This window comes from Amphiura filiformis, chromosome 15, assembly GCF_039555335.1.
Source record: "Amphiura filiformis chromosome 15, Afil_fr2py, whole genome shotgun sequence".
Classification (NCBI taxonomy): domain Eukaryota; kingdom Metazoa; phylum Echinodermata; class Ophiuroidea; order Amphilepidida; family Amphiuridae; genus Amphiura; species Amphiura filiformis.
This window is the reverse complement of record NC_092642.1, coordinates 38,374,568-38,391,491: the sequence shown is the minus strand read 5'-3', so window position 1 is coordinate 38,391,491 and position 16,924 is coordinate 38,374,568. Positions and strand designations below refer to the sequence as shown.

Sequence of the window (16,924 nt, the reverse complement as noted above, 5' to 3'; positions counted from 1 at the left end):
AGGGATCTAGAATGAGCGTTTATTGCGTTCGACAGTATTTTTTGTGGGACATGAGAGCACCTCAGACCTATCGAATTGCATTCTGAATCTGAAGCATGTCTTTCTGATATCAAATAATTTTCATTTTTGAAAATCACAATATAATACAAATTTTATGACAAATTATTTGATATATAACAGTCCTCGAAAGTAAATTATATAAATCTAATGATATATTCTTAAAGTGTATGTAGCTGGGAGGAAAAGGCGATGGTCAATTGAAAATTTTGACCTTTCATATTGAAGATATGGATTTTTTCCCAAAAGACCTAATTTGTTTTGGTGTTTTTGAAACAAAATCCATATATTCAATACTGAAAGGTCAAAATTTTCAATTGATCGTCGACTTTTCATCCCACCTACATACACTTTAAGTATAAATCATCAGATTTATAAAGTTTACTTCAAGTACTGTTAAATATCAAAAATATCAACTTTTAATGATTTGCCATAAAATGTGTATTAAATTGCGAATTTCAAAAAAAAATCAAAATTATTTGATATTCTTCGTATTCAGAATGCAATTCGATGTCTGATGTGCTCTAATGTCCCAAAATAAATACTGTCCAAACGTTCATACCCCTTCCCTTAAGGGCTTACTGAAATACCAATGGGCTATTCCAGTTGAAATTTATACACCTATGGAAGACACGACCCTAATCTCCCACACAGGGAGTGTGAATGTCAAATGGGGTTAAATGGGTGACTCCATGGATGTATTCATGATGGGTGTATGGATTTCAACTGGATTATTGAATATTGACTGCTATGACCATGAGGGCTGTGGTTAAATTATATAGGCTCAAGATACGAAATATGACCTTAGCACGAGAACTGTACTCACAGATAGGTCAAACTATATTTTTTCTGAATCTGTAATTTCTGTGCTTTTCCAGTAAATTAAACAATGGTTCCACCATTCTGGAGCACTATAATACACTGGGAGTTATAAATTATTTTCTTTGCAGACTCTAAGGGGTGGTGCAATAATTATGTGTACCCCGGGGTGAATTATAGGGGGGCAAAGATTTTTGGCAGGCCAAAAGGGGGGCAAGCATTTTTGGCAGATCAAAAGGGGGTCAAGCGATTTTGGCAGGTCGAAGGGGGGGCAAGCAATTTTTGGCACAGATATTTTGGGCACCGTTTCTATATTACGCCCTAAAAGGGCGAGGAAAACGTTAGGAACACGTTCAATATATGCAAAATTTCCTGCTCAAGGCCAGACTATATGATAAGACAATTTAAGGTTTTAAATTCGGGTCCCCAAAATCTTGCATGTGTAAAAGGGGGGGGGGGGGCGATTTTTTGGCACACCAAGGGGGGGGGCAAAGATTTTTTTGCACGGCCAAGGGAGGGGGGGCAAGCAATTTTGGCAGACCATTTGAGAATTCACCCCCCCGGGGGTACACATAATTATTGCACCACCCCTAAATGCCATCTTCAGAATATAGCAAGCAAAGCAAAAATATGAAAAATATTAATATTCCAAAAAAACAACATTGCCTAACACACATTCTAGTTGGGCGTGCCCTTAGAAACATATCTCAGGTGTTAAATTAAACTGGGGTAACAAGAAAAATATGAGTTTTCTTTTGATATCAGAATCTGTTTTGGTGAATACAAATGGGGGATGAGGCTGTTGATTGGGTCACAGACCTTAAAGTATCCACAGCTTTAATTAGGTCAAGCCTACACACCCAGAACTACAACACATCGCCTGCTCAGTGCTGGAAGTGGGTAAGTGCAATAGCTACCCTGTGAACATTTGGCAATTTACACACACATTATATTGTATTCATCTATACATGGCAGCTATTGCACTTACCCACTCCTGACACTGAGCAGTCGATATATCCCTCTCCCAAGTGATAACCCATATTGAAGAACTAGGAATCATTTACAAGTGAAATCTCTTTTATTGTTTATTATTATACAATAAGAACTGACAATCAACATATGGCAATTCCTGTTGGTTGAATCAACTATCCATGACCGTTTTTAAATATTACAAAGTAATGTTTGCTCATAGTAAGATTGAATAAGTATGATATGGTAAAAGCTGCTCTTGTGTGCATACATGGGCAGTGGTCACATTTTATCTAAAGCTAAACAGATATAAAAACAGTTTCATAACCCCTCTAGTTATCTGACAGATCTTCAGCACATCAACACAGAATAAACATGAACATCAGTGGGATTAAATTGCAGAGTTAACACTTTGGTGGCAAATTGAACACTGCATTATTCTTAAGAAATGGTTTTGTACAAACTTCTCCATCATTGTTGTCAGCACAGAAGGTGACAACAGGGCCCTTAGCACAAAAGGTGGCAATTCGCTGTCAAAGTGACAAAATAATTGGATTAACTACCACAGCAATAGATGAACAATTTTTGACTATATCAGCCTGCACTACAACGTTCACTCGGTACCTATGCATTGAACCATATCATTCTGATCACTCGCACCTGTAATTAAGATAAGTATGTTTGAAAAGAGCGGTATTGTATTCAATCTATGATTGCAGACATACACAGCTACAACCTGCTTGTAGTGCAGGGCGATATAGTCAAAATTGTATTCATATATTGCTATGGTAGTTAATCCGATGTATTATGTCACTTCGACAGCGAATATAATTCACTTGATCACTTGTAACTTCATCCATGCATTCGTTTGAATAAAACATTTGTTTGCAATTTGGGAGGGCAAATAGGTTCTATCTATCTTTGGTATCAGCAATAACAGTTCAATCAGATGGCATCATAGGGCAAAGAATTGTCACTAAGTACACCCAATCTAGTTAGCATTTTACAAAATTATCACGTTGTCTGCTCCCAAATAGTACAATGAAAGATATTTTACACAATTCTCATGTGATGAAGTCCAGACCTGAAACTGACCATTTGTGAAAAAGAGGAAAATGCTTTAAAAAGAGGAAAATAGGACAAAATCATGCTAAAAAAAGCTCAAATTGGGCTGAAAATAACGAATAATAATAAAAAAGAGGAAATCGGCTAAAAGAGGAAAAGTTTCAGGTCTGGATGTTGTCTGCTCCCAAGTAGTAACAATGAAAGATATTTTACATAATGTCGTCTGCTCCCAAATCCCTACCATGACAAGATCAGTTCACCTTTTGCACATACATTCACTAACACTTGTTTCAACTTGGGTTCTGCAGTGACACAAGTTGTTTTTACATGGCTGCCCGCAAACATGCAGACAAACCCGGCCTTTAGGATAAGGTTGGTGCGCATGATTCGATAATGCGACCAGCAAAATAAACCCCCGGGAAGACACCCCTACATCACTTCCAAACTCCAAGTGAAACAAAGTATAGTTCATATATTCAAGGTAAGAACCGAGTTTACTTCTTCAACATATATCTACTCCCCTGCATAGACAAATAAGGCCCCAAGAAGTGATACAACACTATACAATATAAAATTTGAATACAATTTTTTAATTTAAAATCTTTTTTTAATACAGCTTAAAATTATTTAAACTTTCATGCACCATACAAATAATTGTGTGTGAATGTTTGCCCCATACTATTATTCCTTTGGTCTGAAATAGACATAGTTCATGATTAAAAAAAAAGTTAAAGTAAATACAGTCCAAACTGCTTTATCTGAACCTCTTAAATATGGATCTTTTTATTTTCGGACCATGTGACGTTTATTGGAAAACATCCGGCCCACAATGCCCAGATAAAAGATTCTAGACTGTAAAACTAAACAAACATATCTACAAAAATTGATATTTTCATACATAAAATGCCTATAAAAATATTAACAAAATATTTTCTCTCATAGACTTTAAAAGCATGATGAAATCAATAATAAAACATATATTGAAAATCTATAGCTATCCTGGATGTTCTGTTTTTCACAGTTACTCTACTTTTCAAGTAATCAATAAATGTTATGATCTGATGCGTATGATTTACTATTAAAAATTAAAATAAACAGATGCGGTTTCTACATGAAACAAATGCGTTATTTTCTAGCCTAACCCTTGAGAATAATCTTTAAAAATAAATATAATTTAATGTGCTGTTTTCAACTATTAAGTTCATAGTTATGTTTTTGTAAAATATCTTGGTTTTATTTTTAGCACAACTGGTTGGTTTTTAATATATACCATCATCCCATGCACAACTCTTCATACCCGTTATTTTCCCCATAAAAAACATGCCTTTAAAAATCATTGAATAAAAAAAAATATTGATCACATGGGTAAACATAGGCAATCTTCTAACACCATTTAAAATGTTAAAAAATAATTTGTTAAAAAATAAGTTGACATGCAATTATATGTAAGTAAAAGTTACATAATATAAGCAATGGTTCCAGTTGAAATCTATACACCCCTACGTAAGACATGACCTTAATCTTCTACATAGGCAGTGTAGATTTCAAATGGAGTCACCCATTTAGGTAACCCCATTGAAGTTTACACTCCTTGTGTGGTCATGTCATGGCATGTCATGTCTTCCACAGGAGGTGTATGGATTTCAACTGGAATAGCCCAAAGCTTCATAAAAGAATGAAGCTGGGTTAGAGAGATTAGACTACACTAGCTGGCAGAGAATTAATCAGAACATTATTTTGATGGTGGCGTACAATGCATATATAAACACAGAAGTAGGGTAATGATTGGTTAATCAAATCATCCCACAATCATAACAGTCCACCTGTAATCTGATTGGCTAATTACTTGCATGTCATAGCTTCATTCGATGCTCATGAATGTTTGCAAAGGAGACACAAAGGCCTGCCTATGCCGCTCATTATCTGAAACCGGGAGCCAATCCATTAAATTTACAGTTACAGGTAATAAGCCTTGGTTAATTCCAATAAATTTACAGTTACAGGTAATAAGCCTTGGTTAGACAAAAACAAAATACATTCTGCCAATTATGTAGATCTCTTTTGTAAATAATATCATCTATGTACATGGATTTCTTTGGCCTGATTATGCTATCCTTCGTTGATACATTATATAGGGGACTTTGCAACTCGCTATGAGTCAATGTCGCATTCTCTTTGACACATACCAATACTATGCATTCTTATGTGCACTGATGAGAACTTTGTAACTCACTATGAGTCAATGTCTCATTCTCTATGACACATTCCAATACTCTTGATTCATATGTGCCCTGAGAATATGAACTTTGCAACTCAGTATGAGTCAATGTCCCATTCTCTATGACACATTCCAATACTCTGCATTCATATATACATGTACACTGAGAAACTGGATCTACAGTCTGAGTGGTTGCGAGTAGTAATCAGTATATTTTCACTTACAAAGTAGGTACTTATAGCACTGTAAAAATGAGTTAAATGTGGTCCTTCACCATACTGACTTCATGGCACAAAGCTGTGGTGTACTGTGGTAGCCATTAATACCTCTTCAGTTTAGCATACAGGAACTTAATTAAACTCTAGTTTACTCTTAAAAAGTCTCATCTGATCCTGTCAATTTTAACCATTGATTGGTTTATCGGTTGCAGGTATAAAGCTGTAGTTTAAATAACCGTTTTTTCTTACAAAACTGACAAAACATAATTCTGTCTTATTGGAACTACCAACATAGGCATTTGGCAGTAAGCATGATAGCCATGTCTCTCTCAATGGAAAAGTAATAACAAACCAACTATGTAATATACAGCGATCAATCAGCACAACAGGAAACACCTTAGTTGGTTTGTTACTCTGTTGTATTATTTACAACTTGGCTAGATCAATAATTTGTTATTTTCCTGATTTAAAATGTAATGCAGTTGTCCACACATCAATCGGCTTGTGTCAAAGTAAATGTACAGACTTATTAATAACACAACCACCCTGTAAAACGAAACTGAAATACACAATGTTGTTATTGCTTACTTTGTTCACAGCATAACAAATTTGCAATAATTTTGAATCCATTGATATCTGATACACAATAATTGCTTTGAGTAGGTATCAGGTATTGCTCAAATAATATACATGATTATATATATTAACACGTTTGATCATGCGCATCTTGAAAATATACAGAATTGTAACTGAAATATTCAACCCCAAACACCTACTATCATCAACGATATTATACCCAATGATCACCAACTAAAAATTGGCCCATACGTAACGCAATGGTAAAACCGCCATCTTGGATTGTCGCTCATGGAGGCTAGATAATGTACCCCCAGCATTTATCAGCAAGAGGCTGAAATCAAACAATCATTTGCGTCTTTAACCCCCAGAGCACTACCTGCCGATTTAACATTGCCTCTGATTGGTCAATTACATGATATCTTCATTTTAATCACCAATCAGAATGGAGCTTTGCAAATAATTCACCCCAAATTTTGTGTGGTGAAATTATTCTAACAATGTTGCTGATTGGGCAAATTGATAATGAAAACTTCTTTTTGGCCAATCGGCAAGTAGTTCTCATGGAGTTAAAATTTAGTGCTACAACGGTTTGCACATACAATGATAGCAGACAATACACACAGAAGGCAAACAACCTTGCATCTGAATCAAAGTTTGCCAGACAAATAGCAAGATAATCCGGAAGTACACATTGCCTCCATGAGAGACATACAAACATGACGGAGTCGGTACTCTTTGATTCGACCTCATTTGACAACCATGAATCAAAACCTCTTTACAATCCATAAAAAACATATTCAACGACAACAAGGCATCTTAAAACTCGTCTCCCACATGGTCATACCCAGCTGTCAAAGGGACACTTTCTTTGTACTATTCAGTACATCACTGAAGCGAGCCCTTGGGATGGAGGAAGACATTTTGGCACTTTTCATATTACTTTCTCTGAAGCCACTTTTTTGAACATCTTCTGTTCGTCAGCCATCTTAATACTCGACGGTCACCGTCTTCGTCTTCATGTATTCGTGCAGAGCGTCTTGACCTGTTGGGTAGAGAAACATGAAATAGGGATTAATAATGCTGTTTTCAAAATAGGTCTTTTTTGTTGGTTGTTAAAAAACAATATGCGCCCTATGCCCTGTTTCATATAAGATTAAGTGATGAAACATTGAAGTAATGATACTTAAATGGAACAACATTATTTCACGTAATTAGGTAACACTATAGTTTCAGACATTAGCCCTATCTTGAGAAGTATTTGATTAAATGAATTGTATTTTCGACTTTCCAGGAACAAACGTTGCAAATACAGCATTCATTTAGGGATTCAAACATATTTACTTTTGTTCATCACCGTTTAACAATGATGCAGACGCACCCAAGGCAAGTTGGTCAACGGTGGTGAACAACGCTAAAACATGATTGAATCCCTTTCAACAACGAAAGAAGCTATTCACATGATTCTTTCATGAGGAATGGTAGGATTGCCACTCAACATTACAAGATGATTTCTCTCTGTTGATATCAGCAATAAAACTACATAATAAACAGCAATCTTTAACTACTTGCTCATGTGTGGCTTCATAACTAATTAACATGACTGGCTCCTGCACAAAGGTGTACGGAGAGTTGTTGAAAGTTTCGTAACTTGCGAAAGCATTAATTTCAGAAAATTGACCTAAACTGTATGGGTCACATTTTTTGACAAAAGAAATAATATAATAACAGTAATACTATCAACTTACCAAGATCCTTGCCGAATCCAGACTGTTTGAAGCCACCGAATGGAGCAGCTACGTCCGTCTTGTTGTATGTGTTGATGAACACTGTACCGGCGTCTAGTTTGTCACTGACGTACAACGCTTTGCTGATATCATTGGTGAATACACCTGATGCAAGACCATAGTCATGGTCATTAGCACTCCTCAGCATGCCATCAATGTCACTGTGCAAAATAACATGGACATTTAAAAATTAAGACATTCCTAACAACTACAGCATACTATTTTTAATATGCAAATTAAACCTATAAGCCACAGGGAGATTTTGAGGTTTCATCAACATTTTTAGACAAAGCTTTCACTAGCAGTTGATATATTTTTATATCCTTTTTTGACACATTCTTTGAAAACCATGGGGCACTTAATATTGTAAGGTTCCGAGGGGTAGAATTCTACAAAAACATTTTAAAAGTGAATCATGTTGCTTAAATAACCTTCTTATCACCATATTGAATTTCTAGACCGTCAAAATGAAAAGTTTGAAAATTGAAAAGAATAAAAAATATGGACCACTTTCAGGAAACAATGCGAGCAGGAATGAGAACCAAACAAATTCTTTTATGTGGCCTAAAGCATACATACCTGCTAGAGAACTTTGATACCACCATGATAGGTCCAAATGATTCTTCTTTAGCTACAAACATACCATCCTGGACATCCGTCAGTACTGTTGGGGTCATGAACAGACCTACAGAAAACAACAGTTGATGAAAAAAAAATTAATGTCAACTTTGCAAACTGGTCAAACAACCAAAATTGTGAAGATGATTGAATGCTTGAAACCAGAATCGACAAATAACTTAACTCTTTGCAAGAAAATTCTTGTACATATCACCACAACCATTTGACACTGGTCTCATGAAAATAATTGTGCTAGCTAAAAATTCCTATTAACAAGGAACTAGCTGCCTAATTGTCTTGGTTTATACCCATACGTTACTCAGTGAATTGATCCTGGTTGCGATTATGTTGGTAGACTAGGACACTGTGCCTATATTGAGCTGCATCCCTCAATGTTGCAAATTGGTAAGGTGTGTTTTGAGCCACAGTAGTCAGCGATAATCTGTAAAAGTGTGCCGAGGGTTGGCATCATGCACTATAAATCCCCAAATTTATTGAACCCCAGACAAGATATCTTACACTTCCCACAATGCATTTCTTTCATTTCAATTTTCTGTACTGTTTTGCTATCTAGTGCAACATGGGTCAATAGTGACATAAAGAACCTCGACGAACAGAGCATATCCAGAGCTTGCAAAATACATTTACTTGTTGATTATCGACCCATGCTTAGCCAGTCTATTCTCAACGTGAAAACAAAGTAATAGGAGTGTCATTTGTTGTAACGAGGTGATGCGTCATGTTGCAAAGGATTCTGGGAAGGGTAAGATATCTTCTCTGGTTCAAGCCTAAAGAGCATTAGTATTCATACCTGGTCTCTCCACCTGTCCACCTCCATATACACACTTAGCACCTTCTTTGACACCTGTTTCCACATATTCTAAGAGCTTCTCAAGATGAGCTCTGTGATTCTGTGGGCCATGAGATGTAGACCTGTCCAATGGGTCACCAATCTTCATCTTCTTGACTTCTTCAATCTGTGTTGAGGAAAAAGGCAGAAATGTATACATTTTTACTATTTGTGTTTATTGCAAGATTAGTGAAAGTGAGGTGTTGTTGAGGCCCATTCAGTGATTTGCGCATTGGGACAATCGTAAAAATCATCAAAATTCATTCAGATTTTGGTATCTTTGGTACCTTTCATGTGTTAACATAGCCTGTTAGTGTGGTTCAACCGAAGGCTGTGTATTTAGGGCAAAATAACACATTTTACATGAATCTGTAATTTATATACTGACAGTATATAAATTAGCTACATGTATTTGAATGGGGCTTCAACTTCGTCAATCCTGCTGTTTTCTTCCGTTTTTTTCCATATTTTTCATTTCAAAAATACCATATGACAATTTGAATGACTTATCGTTCACTTTTAAGCAATTTATAAAGATTTTTTTTTTACACTTGCGCTGGGATCACTGAATGGGTCTTTAAGGTTAGCTTTCACAATTTGGAATCTTTTATTCTTGAGTGGTCTGTATTCATTTCATGTTTCCTTGAAGTTTGCTTCTTACTGCAATAAAACACTGTCGCTGGGAGCACTATCATCAGAATTAAATGTAGATTTTAATAATCTCGAGAGGAAAATTACACTCCTGGAAAAAAATCTATCGGAAACCGCATGCTGAAAGGTAATTTGCTGTTAATTTTATGCCATTTGAAGGCAAACATATTCTACACAAAAGATCTGATCTGATTTATCGACTTGCTTAGAGCCAGAAGTGGGCAAGTGCAATAGCTGCCATGTGTAGCAGCCATGTGTAGATGAGTATAATATACTGTGTAAATTGCCAAATGTTTATGCGGCAGCTATTGCACTAACCCATTTCTGGCACCGAGCTGTCGTTATGTCCTTTAATTGTCTATTTTCACAAATATATCTTCCGATATAACAGATATGAAGGCACTTACCACTCTGCTGATGAATTGATCATGGACTGAGTCTTCTACAAATAACCTGCCAGCTGCGATACAGTTTTCACCTTTATTGAAGAATACAGCACCCAATGCCTGTAAAGTGAAAATACAATATATAAAAGTTTATCAATATAATTATGTACTTTGCTACAGTTTTCAGCGGTCTGCCATTTGGCGCAGTTTATGGCGTATACAGAAGTGGGGTTCTGATTGGCTAACTGAATCACGTCATCATCACATCGGCACCTCATTCGCAAGTCAAACTGCATAACATAGCATAATTACTTAAGACTGGGGGTCTGGATCAATTCAGCAATGTGCGGACAAAGCCAAAAATAAAGGTTCATGGAATTTGCCTAAATCTTGTGATAGGAAAGGTATTTGGGTCTAATGATTTTGTAACTTGATCAAAATTCAAAAATCCTTGTTGCCATGGTAACGGTTCTTTGAAGATTGCCACAGGGAAAGTACATTTTTGTAATTTTACAGTTCGAAAAAAGACACATTTTTCTAGCTAGCACTAATGAAATTGCAAAAAGTATGGAACAATTTAAATTGCTGCTGATAAATACCTATGTATTAGACGTTACAAAAATAGTATTGCCAGTTTTCTCACCCACCTAGAATATTGTGTAATATGCAATGCAAAATCCTCTTTTTTTGCATTTTTTTTTCATTAGTAAAAGTGGTATAACTTTGAAATTCAATAACTCTCAAGAAGAAGTTTGCTGATTAAAGTCAGGGGTTGGATGAGAATGACTATGAATGGGGATGATCAACCAATCAATAAAAAATTGGGGTCTTTACCCCATAACAAAGTTTTACTTTGAAGAAAGTTCGCTATTTTCGATAAAAATGAGCTAATTACATAGCACTTTCACAGTATAAAAATCCTTTATTGGCTTGTGATTTGCAAATAACATACCCAGAATAGTTCATTGACCCATCATAACCATTGGTTATCATTTATTTAAGTAATTTTCACTTAGTAAACTGCCAGTGACCCCTCCCCCAGCCATATGGTTTAATGCATGAAAAATGTGCAAAATTGGGCGCAAAATGGTTACCATGGGCATTAATTTCTTGGTGGTGGTTATCTGTCTTTTACAATCTCTACTCTTCCTAAACAATGGATAAATCGATTATAACTATTGAAACCAAATAAAACACATTATATTTCAGTTGGTCACTTCTCTGGAGTAGGCTAGGGGTTTTCCATGTATAATAATCATTTCTACTTCTTATTTAGGCCTATATCCACTACTGGACTCATTGATTGACTTTATCTGAAATACCTCACCAATAATCTAAATATGGTTTAAACATAATGAGAATGTGATAATTTCGTGGATTTATAATATTAAAGTCCTTTTTACCAGTTGTTTCTACCTTATCTGGGGTTTATAGCAACAACAGCAACTGACATACCAAGTAACATTTTTCTTTGTTTTATACAATGTTATCTATAAATTTAGTTCTAAAACTGTATGATACTGAAAACAAATCTCAAATGTAAGAAATATCAAACATTGTACAAAACAATAGAAAAATGTTTATAAAAACATGGGGGACTGGACAATGCACTTGAATTATTGTTCTTAAAATGCAATGTCACAGTTTGGTTTTTTTAAAGTTAAATGTGGACATGGTGAAGCTATTGCCAACCCATCATAAAGTGATGCTCAAGTCTTTACTTTGTGTAGATTGTTAGAATTATAAACGGAGTCGCTCATGTGTGGGATTTTCTAATGAGATCATGAAATGAACAGTGTCTGACAGATGTCTGTGAGAGTTTTGATGCTGACTGCTAAGTACTCTAAATAATCTATTTGTGATAAAGTTCTGGTTTCTGCACCGCTTGCTTTAGGCACTCTTGATATACCATTGTATCTGCAGGATCTGCAAGTTCATCATTGATCTCTCGGAAAAACTACTGTGTTGTGGGGTCAGATACTCGTCTCAGATGTAGGCCTGCTAAATATGCTAAATGCCCTCTTGTTGCTATTTTACATCCGCCAAAAAACGCATTTGCTTAGCAACAGCAGAACGGGGTCTCTCTATTCCCAGTGACCTCTCCATGCTCATACCCATCAATAATAAATTCTTTCTGCTTCTTGGAAATTGGGTTTGTTTGTTTCTTGCTGACTATAGGTTAAATACCACTAATTATGTATTACACGGGTTTCAATGGCAAAATGGCTAATTTCGGGTGGACGTTTCTCATATTCAGAACTCTCACAGTTATTGCCACTAATATCAGGTAAAACTATATGATTTAGATGCCAAATGATCAAAAACTCAACATAGGTTGACCTGAGACTTTTCTTGTTCTAACGCACTGAACCGTAAACACCTCAAAATGGCAGTGCGCTTTTCGAAGCTGAAAGTTACAATATGGTAGGGCGAATATTTACTAAAAACCGTAGCCGTGCGTATGAATTTTGGTACTATTACAACAAAAATGTCATATAATGAGAGAAAATATACCATTTTGAAGCATCAAACCCTAAAAAGTACTTTTTGGCTATATTACTTGGTCAATTTCAGCGATTTTAAAGCAGTCTTTTCAGATGCCATGCAAACAAATAGTTACTCGTCATATTTCCATGTATCGCCCAGGCCTATTAGTGGATATAACCTTTAGGGCTAATTCATGACCTAATCATATCTCTGATTCCGAAAGAATGCATTGTTGTCCGTTTGTATTTCCTCTTATCTTGGCTAGAAGGCTTTTTAATTTTGATGTTTGTAATTTTGTCATATTTTCCTGACCGAATGTGAGCTACTAGCGTCAATGCTTTATGTATGTCGATGTACATGTTTCCTTGGGTAACTGAATAGCGTTTGCAATACCTCTTGAATCCACCGTAGCTAGTAGATTCATCTACTGAAGATAAAGCTAAAAGCTTCACATACTTCCTATTGCTGATTGGTGTTCTCGTAAAATTGGTGAACACTGTTGATTGTACTGGGTTAGTACTAGTAGCTGCCTGATGTGAAAAGCAGCACATAGTTCATGATGTTGATGATTTTCAAATGTTTCTTGGTTAACATTTTCTGATGTTGAATTCCCTGAAGATCCATCTGCTGGAGATGAAACTTTACATGCTTCCTGATGTTGAGGGCTAGGCTTAAAACTTCCAAACGGCGTGCCAAAAAGAATTGCTTGCCCCTTCCGGCCTGCCAACAAATCTTTGCCCCCTCCCCCGCACATGACATATGTTTGAGTTCCCAATTTGCAAACCTTATAATAATGGTCTAGATGTACATGTGTAATGCAAGCGTAGTGAACAAGAATTTTGCATATTTAAACATTTCTGCACTGTTTTTCTAAGCCCTTATCAGAGCGTGTCTGTAGTATAGTCTGCCCCGTAAATGTGCTCCAATGTCCATTGACACCACCTAGCTAACAAAAAACCTGGGCAAATCAGATGTGTCGTTTACCGGTATATTGTCAGTACCCTATGAGCTCCTTGAGACCCCTCACCCCTTTGACCTGTCAAAATTGCTCCCCCTTTTTGGGGGGTTGCCAAAAATTCTTGGGCACCCCCACCCCCCGCCATATTTACCATTCCTGCAGGGCTTATCATTATTGCACAGCCCCTGATTGGTGTTCTCGTAGAGTTGGTGAACTCTGTTGTTTGTACCGGGTATCTAGCTGTCTGATGCTAAAAGCAGTGGCAAACTTACAAAAACCTGGGCAAATCAGATATGTCGTTTACCGGTATATTGACACTACCCTATGAGCCCCTCTGCGACGGCTAGGAACCATGGTATAGGTTCATGTACTCGACCCCTCACCCCTTTGACCTGCCAAAAATTGCTCCCCCCCTTTTTTGGGGGGTGCCAAAACTTCTTGGATACCCCCCCCCCATATTTACCCTTCCTACAGGGCTCATCATTTTGCACAGCCCCTGATTGGTGTTCTCGTAAAGTTGGCGAACTCTGTTGTTTGTACCGGGTAGCTAGCTGTCTGATGCTAAAAGCAACCTGTCTTCCAAGCGCTGCCCTATCTGTATTTGAATAGCGCTGCGATCTGTCTAATCTGCTTAACATGCTTAAAAGGCCTGTATGTATAATATAGCTTGTTTGTACCATTTAAAACTGAGACTCAAATGTAAGAAGTCACTTAATCTTTTCATCAATAGAAATATATCAAATAATTATTTCATTACGGTTATTTAAACACAATCCTTTTAAGCGAAATATGTCTTTTTTTGCCATAAATTCCCCTTAAAAAATACACATATTTTCAAAAACTTGGTACTTTTAAAAAGGCAGAACTTCTTTAGAAGTGGAGACCCCAATTTTTTGAAACTATATATCTGTCAGCAAGGGTTCACTCTAGCTATGCCACCATACAATTACAAAATATCAACTTCTTCTTTACAGTTACACCCCTTCAATGTTCGGGTAAAATGACATTTACAATTTTTGCCCAAAAATGTGTTTTTTCTACTTAAAATTAAAGGATCTTTTAAAAGAGTGACAAGCTCTTTTTTCATTTGCAAGGACTACCAAAGCATGCCCCTATCTGAAGAAAAAAATTAAAAAATTATATCACATCTTATATATTTGTGGCATTCGACCAAACTTTGCCCTTTTTCAAAAATGAAAATTGTAAATATTGGTCATTTTCGCCTAAAATTTGTTTTGTCCGTTACCATGCCAACAGGCCAAATGCAACTTTTTAAATGTCATTTTTAAAATGTCCCCCCTAAACCCTTTCCATGCTAAAAGAATCAAGGATTTCTATTTTTTTGAGTTTGTCCACATATTTAAAATTTTGCTTGACGGTAACAGACCCCTAGTCTTAATACAGTAACAAAATGTGCACAAACGGATAATTTTCATCAGCAATTACGATCTGACATGCTACAAACCAGCCCAATGATAGAAATTTTCATCATTCCCAAATGATGACATAACTGTAGTATGCCACAACACCGAGTGGACTACACAATACTAATTTCATAATACGATGACACAATTGTAATCGAAGGGGAAAAACACTGGTGTAGACCGGGTATAATTCTATACCGTTCTACAAGAATAACCTTAATTTTATCACAAAATGCATGGTGAAAATCAGTCAAAAGTCCTCAAACTTATGATGGTTTTAATATCAAATTAGCTATTACTAGGATTTAAAACATGCTCATCTATCAAGTCACAGTTCTTCAATCCCAATACATTTGTACATTCATTGAATGACCTTTGAAAATTTGGGTACAAAAACTCATTCTCTGAAACTTGAGGTCAAATTTTGCACTATGATTGTTTAATTGAGGTTATTTAACTATGCCATTGGGATGAGGCCATTGTGGTCCATAGTGTATACTGACCTGTCTGACTGCCATGTCCATATTGCAATCAGCAAAGATGACAAGTGGAGACTTGCCACCCAATTCTAATGATACCTTCTTCAAGTTACTTGTTGCACAGCTGAAATGGAGGCAAATGAGAGAAACACTTACATTGAATCAAACTAATGTAAAAGGTTCATTTTGAAAAGAAATCACCAAATTCAGCGTACATAGAACACAACAACAAACTTAGTAACTTATTTATTCTATCAGATACGAATGAGTTTTCATATCATACCACTAAGGGAAACATCAAAGAGAACCGTTCACTGGATATATCTTCATATCTAGTCAGTGAGTGCGTATTTTAAGCTTTATATCTAGTAAATGAGAGCATAATGCACAAGCATGATACACGTATATGGAGAGGTACGCATATTACGCAATTCGCGTAAAGACGCCTTATAAAATACATGCGATACTTAATACGCGGAACAGTCATCTAATTTTTGTAAATGTGTTTCCTATTTTGCAACAATTAAAAATGTTTAAAAACATAATTAGTTCATTATTTAGAATGACTAAGTGGTATGATAAAAATTCATTATTAGGTTCAGCATCAGTATGGTACGGGAAATTATTGTGCGCTCGGTGTCATACTGGGTTCAGCCTTCGGCTTCACCGTGTAAGTGAGATACTTCACGCACGATAATTTCCCGTACCATAACTCCGCTTCACCTAATAACTAATAATCTTTACCCAAACCACATACAGAAAATGCACCTATTTATATTGATGTGGCTAGACGACATTTCTCTGTTATCAACAAGTCTGCACATCTCCTACTAAATGAAAGTTACAGAGTACAACTTGAAAAAATAAATCTGTCCCTTAAAACCTACCTCTTCATGATCTGTTTACCAATTGGTGTTGATCCTGTAAAACCTAGTTTCCTAATGTCTGGATGGTCTGCCATTCTCTGACCCACTACAGAACCTGTTAACACAAATACACATGAGTGTTTGTAAACAGAAATTTGGAAAAAATCTAATACTGCAACTACCTTTTGTAACTTTGCTATGTTGCGCCTGGAAACACCAGACTTCATCAGGCAAATGGACATTATTTATCACTAAAATTACAACTCGGTGCCAAGTTCAATCTTCAATTTTGAACTACAAATTCAGTACATGTGAACATATTCACTCAAGATCGACACAGATTTGTTAAGGTAAACGATCTATTCCAGTTCTTCAGTTTAGATGTGGTAAGTGAAAAACAACCCAATCTGAAATGACTGTTCGTATCTGTAGCTAATCAAGCAAGTGGTCAAGGTTGATTTCATTACGTTGCGCTACAGATCCTGATCTTTTACCG

At 36.2% G+C, this 16,924-nt stretch overlaps 1 protein-coding gene across 1 annotated transcript in view; it reads right to left on the bottom strand.

Annotated features, from left to right (window-relative positions):
- Positions 1 to 1,935: 1,935 nt before the first annotated feature.
- The window catches only part of LOC140171598 (mitochondrial 10-formyltetrahydrofolate dehydrogenase-like), a 32,739-nt gene continuing 17,750 nt past the window's right edge, over positions 1,936 to 16,924 (bottom strand). Inside the window, 7 exon segments of the mRNA XM_072194877.1 lie at positions 1,936 to 6,967; positions 7,671 to 7,870; positions 8,289 to 8,394; positions 9,139 to 9,304; positions 10,236 to 10,334; positions 15,587 to 15,686; positions 16,450 to 16,543. Coding sequence (XP_072050978.1) covers positions 6,912 to 6,967; positions 7,671 to 7,870; positions 8,289 to 8,394; positions 9,139 to 9,304; positions 10,236 to 10,334; positions 15,587 to 15,686; positions 16,450 to 16,543 — 821 coding nt within the window. The 3' untranslated portion in view covers positions 1,936 to 6,911.